Below are 24,570 nucleotides of genomic sequence, written 5' to 3' on the forward strand. Positions count from 1 at the left end.
GTAAACAGAGCACTAATATTGCCTGTGCAATTTTAGCATAATCATATGGGGCTTCAAAACAGGGCTGATTATTTTTTGTGATATTTTTTTCTTGATGCATTTCTATTGTAATATGGAAAATCTATTATCCTTCTCATACTAACCATATCATAAAATAAGAATGAAAACATCTGCATACAGATGTGTCTTTAACTCCTTCATTTCCCTTGTGTATTTAATATGAACAATTAGCAAACATTTGCCTTGCTTCTTTTCCTTTAGCCCTGAGCATAATTGAGGTTGTTGTTTTTTAAAATCTTTGGCAAGATAAGCAGAAGAAAACGGCTTGAAGGAAATAGAGTTCATACCAATGTGGTGATAATTAGTGATCTCTTTACACAGTGCCTAAGCCCTTATGAGGGAGTTCAGAATGTTTATCTACCAAGCTAATGAGAGAAAGAGATAGCGTGTGGTGTTTTGCCAATTATTGTGGTGTGATTAATTATGCGGCATGTATTTCATTTGGTTTTAGTACAAGCAAGCCATTATGTGATTCTCATAAGAGACGTTTTATTACAAGTGTAGATATTGTATATAAGTTTGTAAATTCAGCTGGAACCAGAAATAGGCATTTACACACACAAATAGACATATATCAGGAGAACCTCACATTCTGTGCAGTTCAGCAATTCATTTCTTTCTTATAGGTCAAGCAGCTGTGGGGAGGGCAGGCAGTTGGGAGCCAAGAAAATAACTGTTTAAACTCTATTGTCCCTAGTCTTCTATTGAACCTCATGCAAAAGAGCCACAGGAGAGTTGCAATCCAGAATGCCATTATTCATAAGATTCCCATTTTCCTTTAAGAATTTTAAGAGATCACACACAACAGCAGTTTGACAGCTACAGGCAAACCATGGTTTAGTGTTACGGGTGGAGCCTGTCCCAACAGCTTGACTGTGGCTTTACTGCCAGCAAAACACAGCCTGAAGTCAGGTTTGTTGTTGGTTTGCAAAACTTGGTTTTCAAGGGAGTGTACTAAAGCTAGCTACAACCTGAGTGAGAAATTCAACAGTTGATGGTGGTAGGACTTGCTGTAGCACACGCCTACCAAATGCTGCCCCAGCAAAGGCATCCGGGTTGATTTTAGAAAGATACGTCTCAGCCATTGGTACCTATTTAGACAGTTGCTTGTGATTTGCCAAACATTTGGAGTAGATGACCCTTGGGGTCCCTTCTAACACTTCGATTCTAAGATCTGCTAAGGATTCTATGTCCACCATAATAGTTTCAGTTTATGCCCACATATTACTTTCCCTAGTTAAACTGAGATGTTTATAAGCAGCAGCAAAATACATTCCACATGGAACAAGAATGAATGGTTTCTTTTGCCTTTGTCATGGTGTTGTTTGTGTGTTCCAGCTCCTTACTAATACTCTGGGAATCATGCATTTCTTTATGCTTTTAGACATCTTTTTTGCCCCAGTTTTCCCCTGCACAAAGGAGTCACTCAAAGCACCTTACAAATAAAAAGGAAACAGAAAAGCAGCCGTAACCCAATAATTGAAACACAAACAAAACCAACAAGCCAGTCTTAGCAAACAAAGTTTAGATTTACAGAATAGCATCTATTCTCCTTTGTTGGTTTGTTCAAATTCATTATCTTCATTCAGAAAAAGGTTGGAGAAATTTGCCTAAAACTACACAATTCACTTAACAGCACATCAATGCCATCCTTATCTAGTATTTATGCTGGAGCAACCTTTGAGGTTATGTTTTGCAGCGGGTTAATGTTGCAAACAGTTAATATAAGACCTGCCTGAGATTGCCAGAGCCCTGAAAAAGGAACGCTTTGGTTGCACATTATGCAGCCAATTAGTAGACCACAGACCTCTACCTTTCCAGCCAAAGTGGTTTTTGAGATTTATCTGTGTAAATGTCAGAACTGGATCACATTTCCCATTACCTTTCCATAATACTAAGGAATTGCTGAGCAAAACACACACACACACACACTCTCTCTCTTACCTGTCAGTAGCTGAGCTGCTGTGCTATCACATGAAAATGTTTACAAACAGCCTTACTTCTCAGTGGGAAGTTGTCAGCTTGTCAGAATAGTTGACAAAGTGCAGGTTTTTTTAAGATAGTGAAAAGTTAGTGTGGCATGGCGGAAAAAAACATTAGATAGATTCTGCTGGCTAGATGGGGCAGCTGCAGATTAGGAGAGTTAGGCAGCATTCAAACAACACTTTGGTCCATTATCCCAATGCTTCCTTACCAGATAATTTTTATGTGTGCTTTCACACAACGTAAAAGCCACTCCTGGAAAACTAGCAACAGTTTTAACACTCATTTCTGTGTTACATGCTTCCAGGAAGAAGAAGAAATGTTTTCAACCCTGTTATCTGGGAAAACTGTGGGAGTTTTGTGCCATAATTTCCCCATGGTTTTCCTGGATCACACCATTTGATGAAATTTGGGACAGTGTTCCAACATGCAGTCCTTTCCTGCTGTTTTCTTGGGAGAACATAAGGGCACATGTGCATAAAGGGTGATGGCAGGAGCTGGAGTCAAGCGTAGGTCGGCAGTCAAAGAAAAACATGGTGTCAGTGAAGTTAACTTTTTATTCAAGAAACCAAACCAGCGCAGGCCCAGTGATCGTAGAAATGTCTCCCAGTAGGTCTTGCTTGAACAAGGCTGTTGTCAGGACTGAAGGTCCCCACCTCTCACCACTTCGTAAAGCTCCTCTTCTCCGGGGTCTTTCCTAAGCAGTCGCAAACTGCATCTGCACACAACTGCTCTGTCCTCTTCATCTCTCTGCATGATCTAGGAGTCCAGGAGGGAGGGGAGTTAGTCGCAGCAGGAGGGGAAGACTCCCTAGCTTCTTCCGCTGCCTGCCTCATGCCTGTCTCCTGGTACCCCTCCTCTCCTGTCTCTGAGTCTGGACTGCCCTCTGCCACAGCCTCTTCCTGCTCACCAAACCCTGTTACCTCTTCTGCTTCCAACACCTCCCCCTCCCAGGCTGCTCCTCCTTCTTCCTCTGGCCACACATCGTCATCCCACCACCAGCTCCCTGGCTCTGAGCCTTCTTCCCCTGGGTGTGCCCTTGAGGGTTCCCCAGCTGGTCGCTTCCACCACTCCTCTGCACCCAGCCAGTCCACGACAGGTGGTGACATGTTTGAGGATGTCCGCTGTTGTGTCACACCACACTAGCTAGCTAAAATCTTCCACATGGAAGACATATGGAGGAAATAATATGCGACTCATTATCAGTTAACTGACAGGCCCTTCTTCCCATGGCGATTTGTGAGGTCATGGTGAGACACTACTAAGTCACTGCCATCGTGTGAGTCACATCCACAAGTGGCATGTGTCAAGATTAATGCAACTAGTTTCGTGCAGAGAGAATTATCAATATTCCATTCTATGTCCCTAACCCACCAGTTCCTACTGTCAAAACTTACATGCATGTTTTTGTAGGTTGCTACTAAGTAAATAATGTTATAATTCTTATTTTTGCTAATTTCAATGAGAACGGGTCGTTCAGTTTGTTACTTTGTGAAAATTAAAGTGTCTAAAATGTGACAAAAGTTCAGTGAAAATGGAACTTGGTTTTACATCATAGACTGATGCATTTTCTAATTATTATTTTTATAAAAATAGGTGAATGCGTCCCGACAAGAAACTAAGCTGATGGAGGAATGTGACCTGCTTATTGAAATAATCCAACAAAGGCGTCAGATTATTGGAACCAAAATCAAGGAAGGGAAGGTAAGAATTTTTACCTTGGAAGTCCTCAAATAGATTAACATTCTTGATAGATGCTTTATGCTTTGTGACTTCTCTGACTTCTTGTTTTAGTTTTCTGCAAAATATACACAAGCCCTTGAAAACTCCTTGGCAGCTACTGCATTTCGTAGAAGGAAGTGCCTATGCTGTCATAACTCATTAAGCAAACGTTCAGTCACCATTTAAAATCTACTGGATGTCTATAATGTTGATAGTATCTCGTGCAATTTTTATTTTGCTGTTATGCTGTCTTACTGTTTTAAAAATGCATGCAAAGTTTCCCCACCCCAAGATGGCAGGAAATATGTTTTTAGTTTACCAAAAGTAACTTTGCTAACATGAACCTTAAAATCAAAACAAAAGGGAAATCATGGGGGAAGACCAGGAGAATCTGAGAACAGTAGTGGAAAATTACAGGTTATATGTTACAGAAGGGAGAAGGCAACGAAATATTTTAACGCATTGCAAGGTAGAAGGAGTTCAAGTTAAATGCCATTCCTTAATCACTGTAGTACAGCTATTTCTGATGTCAGCCCATTGTGTGAAGTAAGTATCAGTTATTCACCCAAGCTTTAAATTGGTTACCTAGCTAACTGTGAAATCAGTTTGACCATGATTCCTGTTGCTTTTAAGTGCAAGCCATTCAATCTTTAACTGCTAAAGTAGCTTGAAGAAGTCAAACATAAACTCTCCCTGTGTGGGAAAAGGCTTTGACAAGAAATAAAGTCAGGGGCAGGTTAAATGGTTCACTTAGCTGTCAAGATATTCCAATTAACTTAAAATAAAAAGCCCTGTAGGCAAGAGCTGACTCAAATATGCTTGAAGACCACCATTCCCCAAGTTGTTGTTTGACAGGCCCTGAACTTCTTTATGCTATTAGCAAAATACAGCTCCCTCCAAGATCTCATGTGACAACCTTCTGTATAATTTCCTTGGTTACATGATTGCAGTGGAAACCCACATTTTTGCACCAAAGTTCATGGCAAACTTTCCATTGAGTCAGACAGGCCTGTGTTGAAGGTTTGTGTTGAAGGGAAGGAAAAGGCTTATTAGTATTATTATTGACAGAAGTGATTCTTTTTCATTGCTTTACGCCATTGGGCTATGAAAGAAGTGCTTTAACAAACAAGGCTTGTACTTATTCCCAAAGTCTCTTTTTCTGCTGACAGCAGAAGCACAGTTATTTTCCAAGGAAGGGCAGTGTGTCATTTTTTCCAGCAAATTAAGCAGGTGTTTCACCAGCTGGATTAGCAGTTTGACCACATGGTTAAGCAACCCAGCAGATTTGCCATACTCTGCCTCTAGGTTTTAGCCCTTCATGTGGTCCCACTGCAAGCTTAAAATGTAACGCAAGACATTTCTCTGGTAATGTGCTGAGAAGTAAAAAATGATAAGAATGTTTGCCCACAATGTTAAAAGAAAAAAGCCTGGTGCTCTTCCAATCTAAAAATGTAGGCTGGCATCTACATTGTATGGATTTTGACATGCCACCTCACCAAGGTATTTGGGGGAGTTGAGGTACCCTTTTGTAAAGGGAGACAGCCTTCTGCTGTGAGCTTGTATAGTTGTAATATTTTTAACATATAAGCTGTCCTGGGGTTATTTATGATGAAGTAAGTATAGAAGTTTATTGAATAAATGAAATGAGAGTTTTTAGCGTTGCCTTTGGTGAAGTTGAAACCTGCACAACTTTTCTTAGATAATTTCATGGAAGCTCAAATATATCCAGAAATGAGTATCAAAGGTCTGCATGGTTCAGCAAAGAACAGGAGGAAATGAGATATAGGCTTTATCAACTGTTTCCAGATATCTGCTGTTGAAGTTGCTTTTGCTTTGTGGGATTTATTGCATTTCCACCCAGAACTGGGTCTGTTTATATTTTGTACCTCGTTGAAATGCAGTTATTTCCCCCAAAATGCTAATAGCAATGTAGACTTTATCTGTGTGACTGTCACACGTACTCCCTAGCAGTTAAGTGACTGCATTGCTTATCCTGGTTTTGGTATTAGAGTATTTTAAAAACAATCACCACTTTCTGTTTGGATATTCAAACCAATTAGGCTAATACTTAATGAGTTATCACCTCACAATACTTTAAAATGTTGATCCACCAAAATACAGATATAAGGAACAAATGTAGTCTCTGGTGCTGGCTAGAATATAAGTATAAAACCAGTTACTATTTAAAAATGTAAGGGTGTTTAAAAAAATAATCTACAGAACACTAGTGTTGTTGGCAAGAATAATCCTTTTAAATGGTTTTGTGTTACTTCATCACCTATAAGAGGGGAAGGCAGGAACCAACCAACATTGACTTCCTGGTGTTTCCTGTGGCACAATCCAAGGTGAACTATAGATTCTTTAAGGCACCAATTCTAACACACACACATGGGATCAAGCTGAACCATATACTACATGACACTTCTGCGGAAACTTGTTTAGGATTCAATGTAAATGGCAGTCCTCATTTTTCTAAAATGAAATAGAATTAAAGTGGTTTGGACTTAAAGCTTACTTTCAAAGAAATACTCTGATAGTGGACTGTGGACATAAATCTCATGTTTGTTGTGGCCTTAAAGTCAGGATACATAACTCTTATCTTAGTTAATTGTCTGCCAGCAGAGTCATGATATGCAATGTTTATTGCTTAATAAGTGCAACCCTGCAAGTATTTTTTGTGTTATCTTTACTATAAAATTCCAAACTTGCTGCCAGTCTATTTAATTATCAATTTCCTGTTTTTTAAACATGTAATCAGAGCTTAATGTGTTTCTTAGGTACAGAGTTATTAGATTTCCTTCCTCTTCCATTTCCATTTGGAATATCCAGCAATGTTGATGCTAATGACACTCTGCTGAGGGGGGCTTCCTGTGATCTGGGGCATTGCAGGACAGTATCTTCTATCAGCTGTAGATAGGCAAGCTTTAAATTCACAACTTCAGATAGATTTCAGTAAGTGCCTGCCTGCCCCCGCTGCAAAAATTGTGTGCAGTATACACATTTTCCAGCATATCACAGACAAACATCACAGTGTTTTCTTCTTAACTAAATTCAACCCAAGACAAAGCTGAAGAAATAGAAGCATCTGAGGCTTAACATTTATTTTATTGTCAGTTCACATGAATTACTCCTTTCAGTGAGGTTATATTCTAGGGTCACTTTTTTTTCTGTAAACAAGCTCAGGAATTTATAGCAATATGTAGCACACCTTGTAAGCTGCTTTGAAAACATCATTTTGGAGGAACTGGCCATCACAATAGACTTTTGTTATCTGAGAAGCAGAGACCGATGGGAAGTGACGTTTCCTGCCATTGGAAAAATCCGCCAGCTGTGCTTACTTTGGATCTCCCCAGTGAGGAGAATAAAGCTTTTACTTGGAACAATATAGGCTCAGAGAGAGCAGGTGTAAATGGTACTTTTGCTTCTTAGTTAAGCCACTTGCATTAGCACCCAATTTATGCTGTGGCCTTGAAGAATGGGAAAATGGTAGAAAAGCATGGTTTTTGAATTCATGCACCTGACTTTTTTTCTTATATTCTTCTCTCCCCTTTTGCAGGTGGTGAGACTGAGGAAACTCGCCCAGCAGATAGCTAATTGCAAGCAGTGCATTGAGCGCTCCACTTCTCTCATCTCGCAAGCTGAGCAATCTCTGAAGGAGAATGATCACGCACGCTTCTTGCAGTCTGCTAAAAACATAACTGAAAGGTAGTGTCACAAGCACACAGGGACAACCCTGCTGGGTCAGGCCAGACTGCGAAACATTCTGGTTCTAACAGACTCCAGTCAGGTGGTTCTGAAGATCTTATAAAGTACAATGTGGCTAATCCTCCACTGTTGCTTGTCTCCAGTGGCCAGTACAGTCGTACCTTGGAAGTCAAATGGAATTCGTTCCGGAAGTCCATTCAACTTCCAAAAATGTTCAGAAACTAAAGTGCGGCTTCTGATTGGCTGCAGGAGCTTCCTGCAGCCAACTGGAAGCCGCAGAAGCCTCGTTGGGTATCCGGCTTCCAAAAAAAGTTCGCAAACTGGAACAATCACTTCCAGGTTTGCAGCTTTTGCGAGCCAAAACAACTGGTGTTCGGGATCCAAGGTATGACTGTATTCAAAAACAAAATGCCAAACATTGTTGAGAAAACTGCTTCTGGAAATATATAGGAATCTGCAAGGCTGTAGATGCTTCCACATATTTAATAGAATGGTAGACTGGTGTTAAAAATATTGCCCTCCAAGTGTTGCTGAACTACAACTCCCATCATCCCTGACTGTTGGGCTATAGATGTTTCTCAACCCTGTCATAGAAGAGGGTTTGACAAATCATAAAAATGTTATACCACCAGTTTGGAGAAGTTATATCTAATAAGCAGAAAACAAAATACTACTTACATTTCACATCCTGTTTTAACTGGGCAAAAGCTTCATTTCAAATTCCAGTTCTTTAAGGATCCCAAATTTCCTGCAGCTATTTGAATTGGGTTTCTTTCTTTGGCATCATGGTAACTACATTTCTGCTTTAAAATATAGAAAATAGCAATATGCTGTTGTGTAGATAAGGTACAGAAAAGAACAGAACAGCCCCTGAAAATGCATTGCTAAAAATGTGCACAGCGAAAACCTTGTATTACTTCCCGTGTTTTCATTTGGGTCAACCATTTCCTCCAATGGAATCTTTCCTCCCAATATGGAGGATATATTTTTGTCAGGATTAAACTCCCTTTCCATGCCTGTTTTGATCCCAGTAATAGGGTCCCACTCCCCTGGCTGCAAGTTATGTTAAACAAAAAACAAAAAACTGTGCATGTTAAATGCAAATACACAATTAATGTCAAATCTAGTTTAATCTACAAGCTTAGGTCCCAGAAGCTGTGTGCTATGCAAGGACCAATTTTGAATTTATTTTTTTTATAAGGATGGTAGGCTCTATTAGTTAACCTCAGGAGCATTTGTAACCAAGTTGTGCTTCGACATACATGGGGGTCAAGACATTCAAAATGGTTTCTGCTTGGAAAGTATTGCAAGCACCATAGAAATCTTATTAGTGGTTGCACCCAACCAAACTGTGTACAGGCAATATTTAATAAAAAATTATACTTCTGCTTCAAAGCCATTTTGGCAAGTAAGTGGTATATAAATGAATTCATCATAATTATAAGGCAGCAGCTACATGCACTCCTCAGGATGATTGTGTAGGAGCTACCAGCATGATGTCTACTTTATTTAGACAGCATGCCTGCCTTACATATCTTTTTTTAGAGCTAGGGAAATAACTGAACATGGTTTGGAATAAGTGGCTATTTTTCAGCATTCATCTGAACCAGAAGAAGTTACCCAATTCATGAAAATGCATAATTCATACTAAATTTTTGATGTCATAAACTGAGACTGAAGTCATTACCATGAGTCTTGAACTTGAATTTTCAGTACTAGGTGGAGAATTAAATCTTTCATTTTGGGAAATCGGACCAATGGAGCAATCAAAACATTTTGATTTAGTATATATTATGAGTGTAATTGATTGAAAGTATGTAGCTGCTTCCAAAGAGGCAAGATTGGCTTATTCCCCACCGTACAAGGAGGAAGCTTATTCTCTATGCCTGAGTGAACGTGAATTTTCTTTTGAATCTGCTCAAAACACAATAATCCACTTACAGTTCTGGTATGCGTTGTCATGTCTTTGAGATCCCCGACTGAAAACTTCATTGCTTTGTAAGCTTTCGTACAGTGCTGAGACTTGTCCAAAACTAAATACAAGCTACAAAACAAACCTATACAGCTTCCCACCCCCACCGACATATTATTATGAAATATTATGGCTTTAGCTTCACCCAGCAGATTGCAGAGTTAAAATGGTGTGGCTGCTATAAGCTGGAGAAGTGTTCTACACTTCTCTTTATAAAAAGAAAATGTGTGAACACCTGGAATAGCATGCTAGTTAGTGGAGCTGTGTTAAGAAAAAGTGCAAAAGAACACCTGCCAAAATCATTTTCTACAAGAAATAAATACTGCATGCTTCTGCAGGGTTTCTTGAATGGTATGAAATAAAACCCTCATTCTGATGTTTCTTTCCAGTACGTTTAATGCTTAAGCTGAATACCAGTCAAATTTTCAGCAGAATAAATAAGCCCCATTCAGTTTACTGTGTTGCAAAAAAGATATTGTGATGACCAAAAACGGGGCCATTGTTCACCTCATTCGCCCCAGTCTTAACTTGAGATGCCTTCTTTTTTTTTTAACAAAAGCAACATAAGTATGACATTACTTTGAGTAGTTTTGATGCTTGGCAATATGACCCCTGCAGTGAATCTTAGAGCAACTACAGGTTTGTTTGAGCTGAAAGAATATTTCTTCCCTGTGTCTTCTTTCTAAAATAAGATAAGCTGGGGCTCAAGACTTTCTAAATTTGCCTTTTCCCTTAATAGCAGCAGGGCGCCCCCCCCCCATCACATTGGCTAATAGGGACTGTAGAGTACTGCTTTGCCTACAATAGGCCTCAAGTCAAGTCCCTGGCATTTCCAGTTAAAAAGAGTAGGTAACAGTTGGTGTAAAAGACCTCTTTCCAAGACCTGAAGAGCTACTGCCAACCAGAGTAGGAAATACTGCACTAGATAGACAGTTTGTTTGACTGTCTACTGCACTAGATAGACAGTTTGTTTGACTGTCTATAATATGGACTTTTTCTGTGTTCCAATGGCCATGGGAATGTTTATTGCTATTTGGTGCAGTAGAAACAGCGTTCAGCACATGCCCCAAGCACACTTCCCTCCCCTCCCCACTTGTGTTATGTATGTTATGTACCCAGACATCAAAATAATTTCCCAGCCTGAACCCAGGCTCTAAATAAGCCCTGTTTCTTCCACTGCAGAGTCGCCATGGCAACAGCATCTTCCCAGGTTCTAATTCCTGAAATTAATCTCAATGACACTTTTGACACCTTTGCGCTAGATTTTACCAGAGAGAAGAAACTACTGGAATGCCTTGATTATCTTACAGGTAAGATATTAGAATGTATAGTGTATGTCTGTGCATGTGTATGCATAGATCGATCGATCAATCAATCAATCAATATCTCTCTGTCTATTTGATTAACCCACCCAATGCCCAAGCCAAAAATCCATCTACATCTCTAATCAATAAAGTTGTGGCTATTTCTAACCCAGATGATTGTTTTTTCATTGTATCTTACATTTATCCACTGCCTGGGGGTGGGGGGTGGCACTGCAACTGGGCCCACAACATATCTAGTCATTTATTTATTTCACTGTGAGTCCCCCCCCCCTTCCCCCCAGAAAAAAAACACTGCGCATACCTGACAACTTTTTGAACATAATGCGAGACTATAGAGAAGAAGTGAATGTGATAAATGGGATGAATGATTGGAATGAAGGGGGAAAGTTATGTGACAAATGTTAACAGTTGTTTTTAATTTTTCACAGCTCCAAATCCCCCAACCATTAGAGAAGAGCTTTGTACAGCTTCTTATGACACAATCACAGTCCACTGGACGTCAGATGATGAATTCAGTGTAGTCTCCTATGAGCTACAGTACACCATTTTCACTGGGCAAGCTAATGTAGTTAGTAAGTATGAATCATTTTATATCTCGTGTTTGATTTTGATTTCCAACAAATCGCAAGCCAGTCAAATAGAAAACAGAAAGACGCTATAGCCTTTCCTCAATTTATGTCAATGCTTCATCTTTTGCCAGTAATGTATACAGCAATGTATACAGGACAGTGGCAATACTCTCATCAGTGTGTTAACAATACATCAACTATAGATACAGCAATAGAAATAAATTTAATGGGTGAAATCCAAAGCTTTCTTTCCATTTTTGGGGTGGCTTTTAATCTAGCAGAGTTATCTTGCTAACATAAGGAAATGGGAGGTGATTTACTCTGCAGTGTTCTACGATCCCTCAACCCTCTTAAATAGTTTTAGGGCAGGCATGTCCAAAGTCCATTTTGGGGATCAGTCTGTTTAATCTGGCCCCTGTGGCAGTTTATTTCCTGGGGTAAATTCCTAAAAAAAAAAAAAAAAAAACTTACCAACTTCAATCCTAAAGAAAACTCAACAACTTTGAGGTAAAATCCTAAAGAAAGCTGAATAACTTCAATCCTAAAAATTTTTGGCTCTCTTCGGAAGAAAGTTTGAACACCACCGGTTTTAGGGGGTGGTTGCAGGAAGAATGGGGAATTGAAGAAAGCTGCTTTTCCTTCTCTTACATTAATGGATGCCTCTGTGGATAACTACCCATTCTGTAGGTGAACGACAGCATTAGATTTTACCCGGATAGGTGTTTGTTTTTGAAATCAATCTCATTTCCATAATGGACCTGTTTATTTTATCACAGATCAAGTTTAACTTGCCAGCCCTTACTCATCAACATCATGTATCCGTCAAATATCATTATGTCAGTGATAAAGCTATACAGTTTCTATTGGTTTATGTTATTTAAATTATTGCTTTTTCTGAAGTATTTAGTGATGACAGAGCATTACTTAATGCTGAAGGTGAAAAGGTTTGGGTTATTGAGTTTGTGTATATATTTTACAAGTCATGTATTTTTTCCTCTGAATTAGTTTCCTTCTCCAAATATTAAATGAATTTTTTTTTGTTCTTGTTAGTAGTAAGATGTGCTGCTTTTTATTTAATTGTGACTGTTGGTGTATTTTGATATTTATTTGTGTTTATGTGGCATGCTTTTATTTTTGTATGCAACCTTGGACATTTTTAAGTTTTTAAAAAAGCAGCTGGTCCATTTTATAAATAAAGCTTTTCCTAGAGATTCTTTATGGACGCGGGTGGCGCTGTGGGTTAAACCACAGAGCCTAGGACTTGCCGATCAGAAGGTCGGCAGTTCGAATCCCTGTGACAGGGTGAGGTCCCGTTGCTTGGTCCCTGCTCCTGCCAACCTAGCAGTTCAAAAGCACGTCAAAGTGCAAGTAGATAAATAGGTACTGCTCTGGCGGGAAGGTAAACGGCGTTTCCGTGAGCTGCTCTGGTTCGCCAGAAGTGGCTTAGTCATGCTGGCCACATGACCCGGAAGCTGTACGCCGGCTCCCTCAGCCAATAAAGCGAGATGAGCACCGCAACCCCAGAGTCGGCCACAACTGGACCTTTACCTTTACTAGAGATTCTTTGTTGAAATATAGGATTGTGCAGTCATGCTATTTATGCTAGTTTGGACTGAACGTCAGGAGTGGAGTAGACTTCTGCATGCATTCTGATCTAGGTTCTAACATAGATGACCATTTGCTATTTTGAACTATTGCATCTCCAAATTTGAAGTAAACTCTGTATTTACTGATGGAAAGGCATTGGCTGAACCAGTCAACAGATGTTTTAGTTTCATGGTTCAAAACTTAAGACACCTCAGTAAATATAGTGATGTGATTTGAATTGTGAATTCTAAAATATTGAAAGCATATGTCTAAAAGCTTTCATGAATTTTCCAAATAGCACTTAATTTACATCAATGATGTCTAAATGTTTAATGGAGTTGCGCAGGAAAATATATATATGGAAATCTTCCTTAGGCACTTGAAATCTGCAGATAGCCTGACTGCAAATAATCTTAAGAGTTCTGCAAAAGAATTAGAGCAAAATAGATGAAGTGAAGAAGACACAGAAAGGGCTAGATGTTTCTTTGGTTAATCACTGACAAGAAGAGAGCTAAGTGATAAAAAGCTGTGCTTCATTCTGTCTGACCCATTTCTATGCATGGTATTACGCTGACAGAAGGCAAACTGGAGGATGGCGGGAAAGACATTAGGTCAGCTGAAAAGCACTAGGGTAGGACTTTAGAACAAAGCTTCTGCATTGTGAGAAAGCTAGTGAAGGATGCCAGTCTCATCTTTATGAAATGTAGCTTAATAATGACTCAGTATCTTGTCTTAAAGGGGTTGGGAGGCCAAGTATTTATTGTATGTCATGGTTTGAATAATCCAGCAGTTATACCAAAATGTGGGGTTATTAATTGCTGCTTATTGCCTGTGTGGCATATACTAGTCAGAGTGTCAAACGAGGACCTGGGAGATTCAAAAATTCCCATGTGCAAGGTTCTTAGATGGCGGTGTGGTGATTGGTGAGTTTTCCAGTTTCCCTCACACCCTTGTGCTTCTAAAAAGATTCCTCTTCTGAACAGGAATCAGACTTATGTCTCTCTGGAATGTATTTACTTTCCTGACTGGCTTCTTTTTCTTGCTGTTTTCAAACTTTTGCTCTAGCCTGGGGAAACAAAAGTGACCTATGGAGAGGAAAAACCTTTTCCTGTGTGGATGCTTGTTACACCAATATTATCACTGTAACTCAAACAAGTTAAAATTTCCTTCTTACATTTTTGCAACATTGTGGTCTTGTAGTATGTAAACCAGGTGTTTATTATTGTTTCTCTTGTTTGAAAGTCACTAAAATTTGCTAGTAGTCACAGATAATCTGCAGCCAGGGAGTGCATGGCTCATGATCTTTGAAGAGGAAGCAGATAGCATAGCAAACCATGTGCAACTGCCATGCATTCATTCCCTAGTGACACCATAAATGTATCATTCTTGATATATGGCCGCACATTCAACTTAGCTTGCTCACTGCTCCAGAATTTGCTCTGTAGAACTGAATAGTATTTAGATGTGAAGTGTATTTAGTTGTGTGTCATTATTTTTTAAAGGGATCGCTTCAGAGGCTTAATTTCTTTGGGGGTGGGTTGTAATGCAGAGATGGATTCAGATAAACAAGGGGTGAAATTTGTTGTCAAAATGGGATTATATCTAGATAGGCTTTTAGCGTGCCTCTTGCCATAATTTAAGAAAGGAAGAGCTTCACTGTTTGTTGAAAGCATGGATTCTACTGCAATGGGGATATTTCTGTGATTAGGAACTCATCATATGATAAGATGCCATAGGTTCTGAATTTCCTGGACATAGCCAGCTCATCAACATTTGTGTCTGGATTTTCACATTTTGAAATATGGCAAACCCTATCATATGAAGATTTATCTTTGGTACTGTGGATTGTATCCAGTTCTAACCCTACTGAGAATAGATCTATTGACATTAATGGTCATGGCTATCCTAGGTTCATTAATTTAACAGTGTACTTTGAGTAGGACTTAGCTGGGTACAACCCTTTTGTTCTACGGAATTAACAACAGATTGAAGGCACATTTACTCACAATTATTTCCCAACGCTAAAAGTGTGGGCTTAAGCACATGCGGCCAGCACATACATCTATTTTAACCAGCGGCTCTGTGTCCATGCAGCAGTCTAGTCACGCGAACCATTGTTGATGTACAAATTTATTTTGTAGACAGAATTGTATGGCTGTAATTTCCCACTCCCACAATGAAGGCTCCCCTTTGTTAGCTACAGCATGCGAAAGAACTTAATACATTTATGGCACTCCATTTCCTATAGCTGATAATGGAAAGTATTTGGAGCAGTTATTGGGTCAGTTATATGGGGGTTCCCCCCCTCCTCCTAAATGAACATTCCATACAATGATGCATGTGGAAAAAATTGTACCAGACCAGAAAATCTGCATGGGTTTTACAAAAAATATATAAAAATAATAGATTCCTTGAAGAGTTTTCCTGAAAATCTCATATTGATTTTCCATTGACATTTAGTTTATAGTATTTCCCCTGTGAGAAACATTCACAAATCATTGATTGGTTGGTGTGTGTTCAAAAACTCATCAACTCCTTGCCCAAACTGATATTAAAATAAATAAATGTAAAAGACATTTCAATTAAGTTCCTTTTGAAATAGCTTTGAAAACAATTACTTGTCTTCTGAATGCTTTGGAATCAAAGTTATGTAAAGTATTTTTCGCCCCATAGGACGCACCTAGATTGGGGGGGGGGAGAATAAAGAAAAAAGAATTTATTTTTCCCCCCCAGGCGCGGGGGAAGCCCGAGCTTCCCCCGACCCCAGAACAGGCTGCTGCCCCAAGCCTTGCGCGCCCGGCGGGACCTCCCTCCAGGCGCGCGAGGCTTGCGGATAGCTTCCTGAAGCCTGGAGAGGGCTCTCCAGGCTTCAGCGAAAGCCTGCAATCGCCCCATAAGACGCACACACATTTTTCCTTCATTTTTGGAGGGGGAAAAGTGCGTCCTATGGGGTGAAAAATACGGTAAGTAATACTTCATTTAGCAAGTAGCTGTGCATGATGTACTAAAAGTTGATCTATGTGCTAAATGTTGTCAGCTATGCACTTACAAAAAGCAGAGCAGAAGAGAGGACTGCAGCTCATAAATTCCCTTACCCAGCGGCATAGGCTGAACAGGGCTAGAATTAGATTTCCATTCTCTTTCCCTAGATGAGCATCTGTAGACTACAGTACAGGCTTGTGCTACTGCAGTGACATTGAATTAGACAAAAGTTTAGACTCCTTCCAGTTTTATGAGCCATAGGCATACGAGCAGAAGTAACAGCTGTGAAGTACTACTGTTGCCCGTCAATTCAGGTTTCTGATTTCAAAAAGCAGGGCTTTGAAACAAGGAGAGCAAGTTCCCACATGTGGTACAATAATGCATTTTTAAAGCCACATTTTATAAAATGAATGGAATGCAAATTAGAGACTGGAATAGTGCGTTGACTGTAACAAGGTTATCATGCAGGATTTGTGAGATACTGGAGGCAGGAAGAGAAGAAGGATTTCTTTCTTTTTTCATTTTACAATCTGGAGGTAAATCATTCATAAAACATCTTCTCCAGGATTTGTTGCTATTGAAGTTCAAAAAGCAGATGGGGGAAAAATATTCTCACTGCAAATCCCCCTATTGCTGGACAATGGAATGTTTCAGCAAGACAATGAACGACACCCATAGTGCAAAAGTCACAGGAAGACTATATAATCTCCTGATAATTTCTGGCACTTAAAATACAAATCTCATTTATAGAAGCGGAAAAAGTGTATCAAGAGAAGGAGACAGACATATGAAGCTTTCCCCTCAGGTCTCACACTAGGTTAGGAAAAAATAAATCTGCTGAACGCAGATACTTTTTGAAAATTGTCAAGGGGGTATTTTAATGCATTTATTAAAAATAAGGTCTTTTATTTATTAAAAATAAGGTCTAATCAGGGAGCCAGAGGCTGACCCTGATGTACAGGTAGGTTCCTGGTTTTTTGGGGGGTTTTTAAACCACTACCTATGAATGGGAAGTAAATTTGAATGCACTACCTTGAATGCACATCTGAATACCCATTCCATTATGATTCTTAAATCCCCAGCTAACTTGCAAAATAATTTCTGCATTCAGACACCAGTGTCTCCCTTGCCCGCATAACCATTTCTGCATCTAGCCACCAGTTTTTTTTTATTAAAAGAAAATAAATGAACATAAAAAGGATTTAGGATAATTGTCTACCGAAGCGGGGATTGGAAATCAAACTGCATCATCCATAAGATCAATGGATGTCTTCAACGAAGTCTTATTTCAGGATTCCGAAAGCTGGCTGTTTCTTAATTTACCAGTGTAGTGGCTACATGGCAGAAGATTGTTTTCTTTATAAATAAAAACCCTCATAGGCACAGTTTCCAAAAACGTGGATTGGCAAATAGGAGACAATTAATCATGGTCCTCTCAGTTATGAAAGCTACAGTGCACTCCCATTTAAAATGCCACTTTAAATATGTGTGGATCATTTACAGTTGGCATCTCTGAACAGGTATTTGCGGTTTGAAATCCTTTAAGAAATAAAGCGTGAATCTGTCCTCAGTGAGTGGACAATTCACTTGGCCGCATTCTTGCTATTTAGAGAAGCAAAGAGCTTATTTGCTTTTGGATTCTTCAGTGACATTTTTCAGGCTCACCTCATTGTTCAGGTGCATTCCAGAAATTCCTCCATGGATTGGACTAATGGTTTTGATTTGAAATTGCAGGTCTGTGTAATTCGGCCGACAGCTGGATGATTGTTCCTAATATCAAGCAAAACCACTACACGGTGCATGGCCTGCAGAGTGGCACCAAGTACATATTTGTTGTGAAGGCCATTAATCAGGCTGGCAGCCGAAACAGTGAGCCAGGAAAGCTGAAGACAAACAGTGAGTAATGTTGCATCCACCCCTCTGTGCACTTTGTCTCCCCCTCATCTCAGTTCCACTCAGCCTGACACTTCAGAAAGATACAGAAGACCTTATATTTCTAGCACTTTCCTCAATTGTGGGCCATTTGTTTCATTTGGCAGTCATGGCTGCTAATGTCCTTCAGCCTCTGCATTCATTTATGGAAGCTAATTTAGGCTGCCCTCCTATAAAGCCCCAGTTTACTCAGTAGAACTTACTTTTGAGTAGACATGCATGTCCTTGCCCATCACACTTCACTGTCTGTGTGGAGGAATGAAGAGGGCTTCAGATGTCAATCAGAGTCTTCAAGGAGCCTTATCCAGAACAAGTCAGCCCTGGAGGCATGAAAAAGAATGCTTACTTCCTTGTGAATAGCAGACAGTTTCAAACGCTCCACTTTAGTGTCCCAAGAAGCAAAGCAAAGATGGGGGCCGTGCAGATGCAACATGGCAAGCATGATTAAGAACGCGTAGCCACCAGAGGCAAAGAAAATCCTGTTTCTTCTGCAGCACTGGCCCTAAGCATAGTCCTTGGTTTTACACTCAAAAAGGAGCAATAGCAGTCATTCATTTAAACACAAGGACATCTCTCACAGATCACCTGCAGCTAAATTTAATCTTGTGCAATAAATAGGCTTCAGGATGCAGTACTCATTCAGTCTTTTATCTTGTTCCAAATCAAGGCCAGCCATTTAAACTGGATCCCAAGTCTGCCCACAGGAAGCTGAAAGTATCTCATGACAACTTGACAGTGGAGCGTGACGAAACCTCTTCTAAAAAGAGCCACACACCTGAGCGCTTTACCAGCCAAGGGAGCTACGGGGTAGCGGGCAATGTATTTATTGACAGTGGACGGCATTACTGGGAAGTGGTTATCAGCGGAAGCACATGGTAAGTACAACACATGTTTTCCTTCATTTTTGTGATGAATAGAAGCTCGAGATTGACTGCATTTTCTTAAGCGAAGAAATAATTATGGTAGGAAAATAATAATAAACATTAAACCATTATTTAATCTCCCTGCCTGCCCCCCCCAAAAAAGTTGGTGGTTATCAGTAAACATCATATGTGATATTCAGCACCTAAAACACTATAATTGCGCAAAGGTAGCTGCAATACCATCTCTGTCCATAGACTCGCAGCTTATTCTGACAAGACCTGCAAAGACAAGGATGGATCAGGCATCTACCTCAAACAGGTTCTGGACCGGAACAGAAGTGGAGATGGCTCTATAGCTTATTTTCTGGAAGTTCCTGGGCCCATTCCAGAAGCACATGGAGTTAAATGCTCCCACCTCTTACACCTGAAAGCCCATGGCACTCCAAGCATGTAGTTGCCAGTGCAGCGGTCTCCCTATAGTTGCAACAAATGCTTTGCATCTCATTTCCTGCCCAGGAATCAAGGGCTTTGTTGTCCAGTGGGACATTTCTGGGTGCAAAGATATGTTGTTTGCCTCCTTTATAATCCTTTAGCCACCAGCCAACTTCTTTAAGACATCAGAGACCATCTCCCCACCCCCTTCCCTGAGAAGTCTTCATTGCAGTCCTTGAAGTAGGAGGGCTAGCACACTGAAGAATTTGTGAGCAAAGCAGCATGCTGTCTGGCCATCGCTGGTTTCAAAGGAGGGTCACAAAACGTTACCAGGAAAACAAATATCCCATGCAATTGCATTGTTATAGCAAATAATATTTGTGGCAGTAAGATGTGCATGACCTGTCTTTCAGATTGTAAGGAAGAACATTAATTAAATATGTGTTGACGTTTTTGGTTAGCCTTCAGCTCATGAGAGTACGAAAGGCGCAAACAGAAAGAGGCATGCATGTTACTGCAGAGCACAGTAGGTTAAAGTGCAGAAGACTGCATGAAATTGAAAGTGCATTTTCTCAAAGCTCATTTGTTTTGCAGGTATGCCATTGGCATTTCTTATAAGTCGGCGCCAAAACACGAATGGATCGGGAAGAATTCTGCCTCTTGGGTTCTTTGCCGCTGTAATAATACGTGGGTAGTGAGACATAACAGCAAAGAAATTCAGATAGAGCCTGCACCCCACCTTCGCCGTGTTGGAATTTTGTTGGACTATGACAATGGTTCCTTGGCCTTTTATGATGCTTTGAACTCCCTGCATCTTTACACGTTTGACATTACATTTGCACAGCCTGTGTGCCCAACGTTCACTGTCTGGAATAAGTGTTTGACAATAATAACGGGGCTTCCCATCCCAGACCACTTAGATTCCACTGAGCATATGCCATGATTGTTGCTCAACAGAGATGGATGATGAATGTCCAGTATCCCTCATATATACTTCCCACCGAATTTTGACTGGAAAAAAAATATTAACAGAAACGCATTTCATACAAAAGCGACCCTAAATGCTTCAAGCCAGGACTGAGAATAATGGAATGACCTCGTCAGTCTTTACTGTTTCTTTTGTATTAAAGACAAGATAAGGCTTTAATAATTTCTCAGAATGCTTTTGTATTTAGTCTCTTTAAGGAAAATTTATAAATTATTTATATATTAAAAAAAGAAAGAAAAGGAACCCTAATTTGGATATTTGCATTTGGGCACCTCATAAGAATGACTTGTTTTTGCACATTAAGGGCTCTGTCACAAAGATTTTATTAGCCATTCCCCGTATTTTGATTTTATAAAAAAGAGAACAAGTTGGAATTATTTGAGAGGAAGGATGCAATACGAATGGCTTCCGTTTTTGTTCCTGCGGTACTTTCATAAGTGCCGCTTTTATGACATGAAACACCTCTTCACTTGGAGCACATTAACTTCTACATCGAGAAATGTCAGGATTCTAAATCAACCAGCAGTCAATGTTATGGATCGCAATGTCCTTTCCTACTGATGTTTCACCTTTGTCACTTTTTAAGGATATGTACATTTGATTCTTTTTTGTCTCAGATAACCAGGACAATTGAGAGAAGTCTGGCTGCATTTTAAGTATAAAAAAAACAAAGTACCACTTGAAGGTCAAGTTCTGGTGGTACTGATGTGGATGCACATCATTTGAAAGGTACCAGGAGCACCCACATATGCTGTGCTGCAGATGGGCTATGTACACCTGATAAAAAACTTAAATGTGAGCATTTTGTTTTATTATGTTATATAGTGTATCAATAAAAATAGCAGAGGTATCTGTTTGTAAACAGTGCCAGGAAAGAGGCTGCACTTGGGTGTATCATTGTGTTTGATGCTTGAAGGGGCCTAGGGCTCTGTCTACTCCTGCTATACACTGAGCAGCAATGTCACAGGAGTGACATTGCCAGGGCTTATTTGAATGTAGTGGAAATGAAATCACATATTTTTTTCTGCCCCTGTGCTTTTTCTCCTCCTGCTTTTCCACCTGTACTAACATACACACATCTTCAGTGTGTAGCTTTCCTTTCTGCAGTACCTCATCAATCTGTTCCACTATCATGGGTCTTCAGTGAAACAGGGGCATAAAAGCCTTGTCCATTTCAATAGCCGTATAGATGTACGTGTAAAAACATGTACATGCACATCAGCACAGGTGAGCATGGTAATTAAAAAAGCCCAAGGCATGTATAAAAATCGACAAAGCTTTTCTTGCAGGGAAGATGAAAAATATGCTTTCTCTATAACACATCCATCCACAGGTGGGATGATATAAACCCAAGAAGACTGAGTGTGATTTTAAATGGAAGTTCCTGACTGGGCACCAACTGATTTAAACACCTCACATGAGAACATTTCTGTTTCTTATACAGGCACCCCTAACATTACTCCAAAATGATTTATGTGGCACATGTGAAATTAATTCAAGGAGTGTTCCCTTTTTAAAAATATAGTCTGGGTAACAGGGCAGAGAATAAAAGGTTTGAAGAAGACCTCGTTTAAAGCGATAGGCAAATAAAAATAAGACAAGACGTTCATCATTTCCCTAATCTAATGCTTTCCTGTAATATGCTTGGTAAAATGCTGGAATGCTTGGAATTCTCTGCAGAACTTGCCCTGTATAAATATGACAACATTAGTCTGTGCGCTAATCTCTGTGTTTGGGGGGGGGGGTTCAGAAAGTACACATTACTTCACTTCACTGCATCTACAGAAATTAAACTAATTAAGACTGCTATCCTATGCCCACTTGGGAATGAGTCCCATTGAACTCAAGAGGACTTATTGTATAGGAACATGGGTATACACTGTAAAAATAGTTTGCATTGGTATTCTCCTGTTTCTTTTACAATGAAGCTATAATGAAGTTTTAACTTTTCTTACCTAGGGTTTTTTTTAAAGAAACATGGCCCACTTTTTAATGGCAATTGTACATTGTACAGTGAGATTTATATTCCAGCACTACATTCAAACAATTACATTCCTTTAGTGAAACTTTGTATGAAATTAGTGTGTCTTGTAGCAATGTCTATTGCACAGATCAACTAGCTACAAATTTAGACTCTTGACGTGTGTGTGTGTGTGTGTGTGTGTGTGTGTGTGTGTTTTAAGTTAAAATGTAGGTAATCGCATCATTAGAACTAGAAAGACCATGGGAAGAATTCATCAAACCAGCTGTTTTTATGCATTCAAAAATCCATGTAAACATCCGGGGCTTGCACAAACAGCTCCTTAAAAGACATTTCATCTTGAATTTCTGGTCTGAAGAGTTCAGTGTTTTACTAAGGGCTTTTTCCATGCAGCCAGATTTGAGGTGAAGGAGCCATGAATGCAGACATGGTTGGGGACGAGGCTGATCATGTGCTCTCAGGGTTGCAATCCTTTAAAAAAAATACCATTTACTGGGTCGTAAGCCACCGAACACAGTAGGATTTGCTTCTAAGCAATATGCGTATTGCTGTTGCACTGAACAGCATCTGTTTTAAATTGATTCCCAAGGTTCTACGGCACTTTGTGAACTCTATGCAAAAAAGCCAAAGGAAAGAGAATGCCAGATGTAAATAAAAGTGGGAACTTGAATAGGGTATGTTAGGCCTGAGTTTAGCTTACGAGGCCCCCCCCCCTTTTTTTCTCCTGTAAAAAGCCTGCCTCACTGAAAATAATGCAGAGCTCCCACATTCCTATTTAACAATATATTGTAGAGAGTGGAACAATAGTTCCTTCCCCCAAAGAATGTCTCTTCTGTTTTAGTAAATCCAACAGTTCCCCCCGCCCCCCATTATTGCAACTGGAAAACAGGACCTAACTTCCAGAACCAAATTATTAAATTTTGAAGGGAACAGAAAAGGCTAGAGATTATATTCCTCCATGCAGACTGAGCAACTGCTGCTAACGCCACTATTTCCTTGGCCTGTCATTAGGCAAGGAAAAACCAAGGCTGTCTACTGCTGTTGTATATGCTATTCCCTTGTCACTTTGGAGGTTGAATGTGCTGTTCTTTGGACGCTGTCCATCCCTAACTAATACCCCATATGGACATTATCGTGTTGGTGAGCAAGATACAGTAAATAGTGTGCATCTTCTAAGCAGGTATGTTTAAGTTGACCAAGTTCCTTGGCTATTTTTTCCATAAGGACAAACAAGGGAGAGGGCAGGTGCGGCAGAGATGTGGCCACTCATCCCCCCCCCCACTTTAATCCCCCCAAGAAGGGATAATTTTATTATGCTACGGGAATGTCTTTCAGCTCTCTGCTCCTGTCATGTGAATGACAGTGGTATTAATAAAAATGTCTTTGTGAGAGAGCACTTTATGAGAGGGCAAAAAGGGGTGAAATGCTGTGAGAGACAGCTCACAATTAGATGGCAGGTGGAAGCTTGCATCTCCCCAATAGCTGGGTTTCCTGCCTGCCCTCCCTCCCTTTCCCCCCTGTCATAAGCAAGCCTGCACAGATGAATCCATCTGTTGCTTTCTCGCCTGAGCCTACCCTGCATTCCTAAAATCAATGCTTGGGGATGTGTTTGAAATCCTAAACTGCACAAAACCAGTGGGGTAGGAATGCCTGTCCCCCCCCCCCAGGGCTTGAGTTCCGTCTCGCTCAAGCCGGGATTCCAGCAGCCCTTGCTTCAAAGCAGTTATTCTTGATTTACATTGGTGTAAGTCGGGAAGGGGCCCAGACTGTTCATCTTGACATTCCAAAAAAACAAAAAACCCACGTAAACATAAGCCCCACTCTGCAATATGAACACCAGCATTCTTCTCCAAATGGCATCTGCTTAGCAATTGTTAGTTTTGCTTTTTAAAAAATATCACTGGAGCTGATGCATAGCTAAGCAAGCTTGCTGTGTGGCCTGTAAGCAGTTCCCCTACACGCCAAAGATTTGGGAATACTCCGTGGTTAGCTATGAGGGAATGACACGCATGGGCCTTTGAACCACTCTCCTCTTTACAGGTTTACGTTGTCTCATCTGACAAGAGGTTAATTTTGCTCTCCAGTCACACATCCTGGTAGAACAGAGTGAGAAGGGGGTTCTCCGTTCAAGTTGTTTTCCCACCACCAAATTGCAGCTCTGTTCCTCTCCCCCATACATGAATATAGGTAAAGAAAAGGACAGAAGCTGGGGAGATTGCCCAGGGAAAGGTGTATCTGGCCCTCCTGTGCCAATGTTCTGAGAAACAGCCCTACTAGAAAAGCTAACCAACAAACTGAAACTAACACGGGGTCAAACAAAAGAGGACACCCTCACCCTGGTATGGCTTCACATAAACAGCCCAACAAGACAATGACATGAGCACTCCAACAACATACATATTGATATGGCTAATCTGACCCAAGACACACACCCCTTACACCCACAAACAAAACTCGCTGCAATCAACT

General features: G+C 40.2%; 1 protein-coding gene and 1 long non-coding RNA gene across 7 annotated transcripts in view; one reads left to right on the top strand and one right to left on the bottom strand.

Moving 5' to 3' along the window:
- Window positions 1-20,995, top strand: part of MID1 (midline 1) — a 283,968-nt gene extending 262,973 nt beyond the window's left edge. For all 5 annotated transcript variants that reach the window (XM_081858699.1, XM_081858700.1, XM_081858698.1 and 2 more), the window contains 7 exons: window positions 3,640-3,747; window positions 7,322-7,470; window positions 10,625-10,752; window positions 11,196-11,339; window positions 17,640-17,801; window positions 18,505-18,712; window positions 19,727-20,995. In XM_081858699.1, coding sequence (XP_081714825.1) covers window positions 3,640-3,747; window positions 7,322-7,470; window positions 10,625-10,752; window positions 11,196-11,339; window positions 17,640-17,801; window positions 18,505-18,712; window positions 19,727-20,075 — 1,248 coding nt within the window. In that variant the 3' untranslated portion in view covers window positions 20,076-20,995. The remainder of the gene's footprint in view (window positions 1-3,639; window positions 3,748-7,321; window positions 7,471-10,624; window positions 10,753-11,195; window positions 11,340-17,639; window positions 17,802-18,504; window positions 18,713-19,726) is intronic.
- The window catches only part of LOC309340189, a 28,097-nt gene continuing 5,724 nt past the window's right edge, over window positions 2,198-24,570 (bottom strand). Inside the window, exons 1-3 of one of the 2 annotated variants that reach the window (XR_014155845.1) lie at window positions 18,041-18,496; window positions 8,149-8,273; window positions 2,198-2,802 (exon numbers count right to left, since the gene is read on the bottom strand). This is a non-coding gene — a long non-coding RNA (uncharacterized lncRNA). Of the gene's footprint in view, window positions 2,803-7,951; window positions 8,274-18,040; window positions 18,497-24,570 lie in introns of those variants that run through there. The other variant, XR_014155846.1, reaches the window with a different exon arrangement.

Source organism: Podarcis erhardii (genome assembly GCF_964252035.2).
Source record: "Podarcis erhardii genome assembly, chromosome: 4".
In the NCBI taxonomy this organism is placed as follows: Eukaryota; Metazoa; Chordata; class Lepidosauria; order Squamata; family Lacertidae; genus Podarcis; species Podarcis erhardii.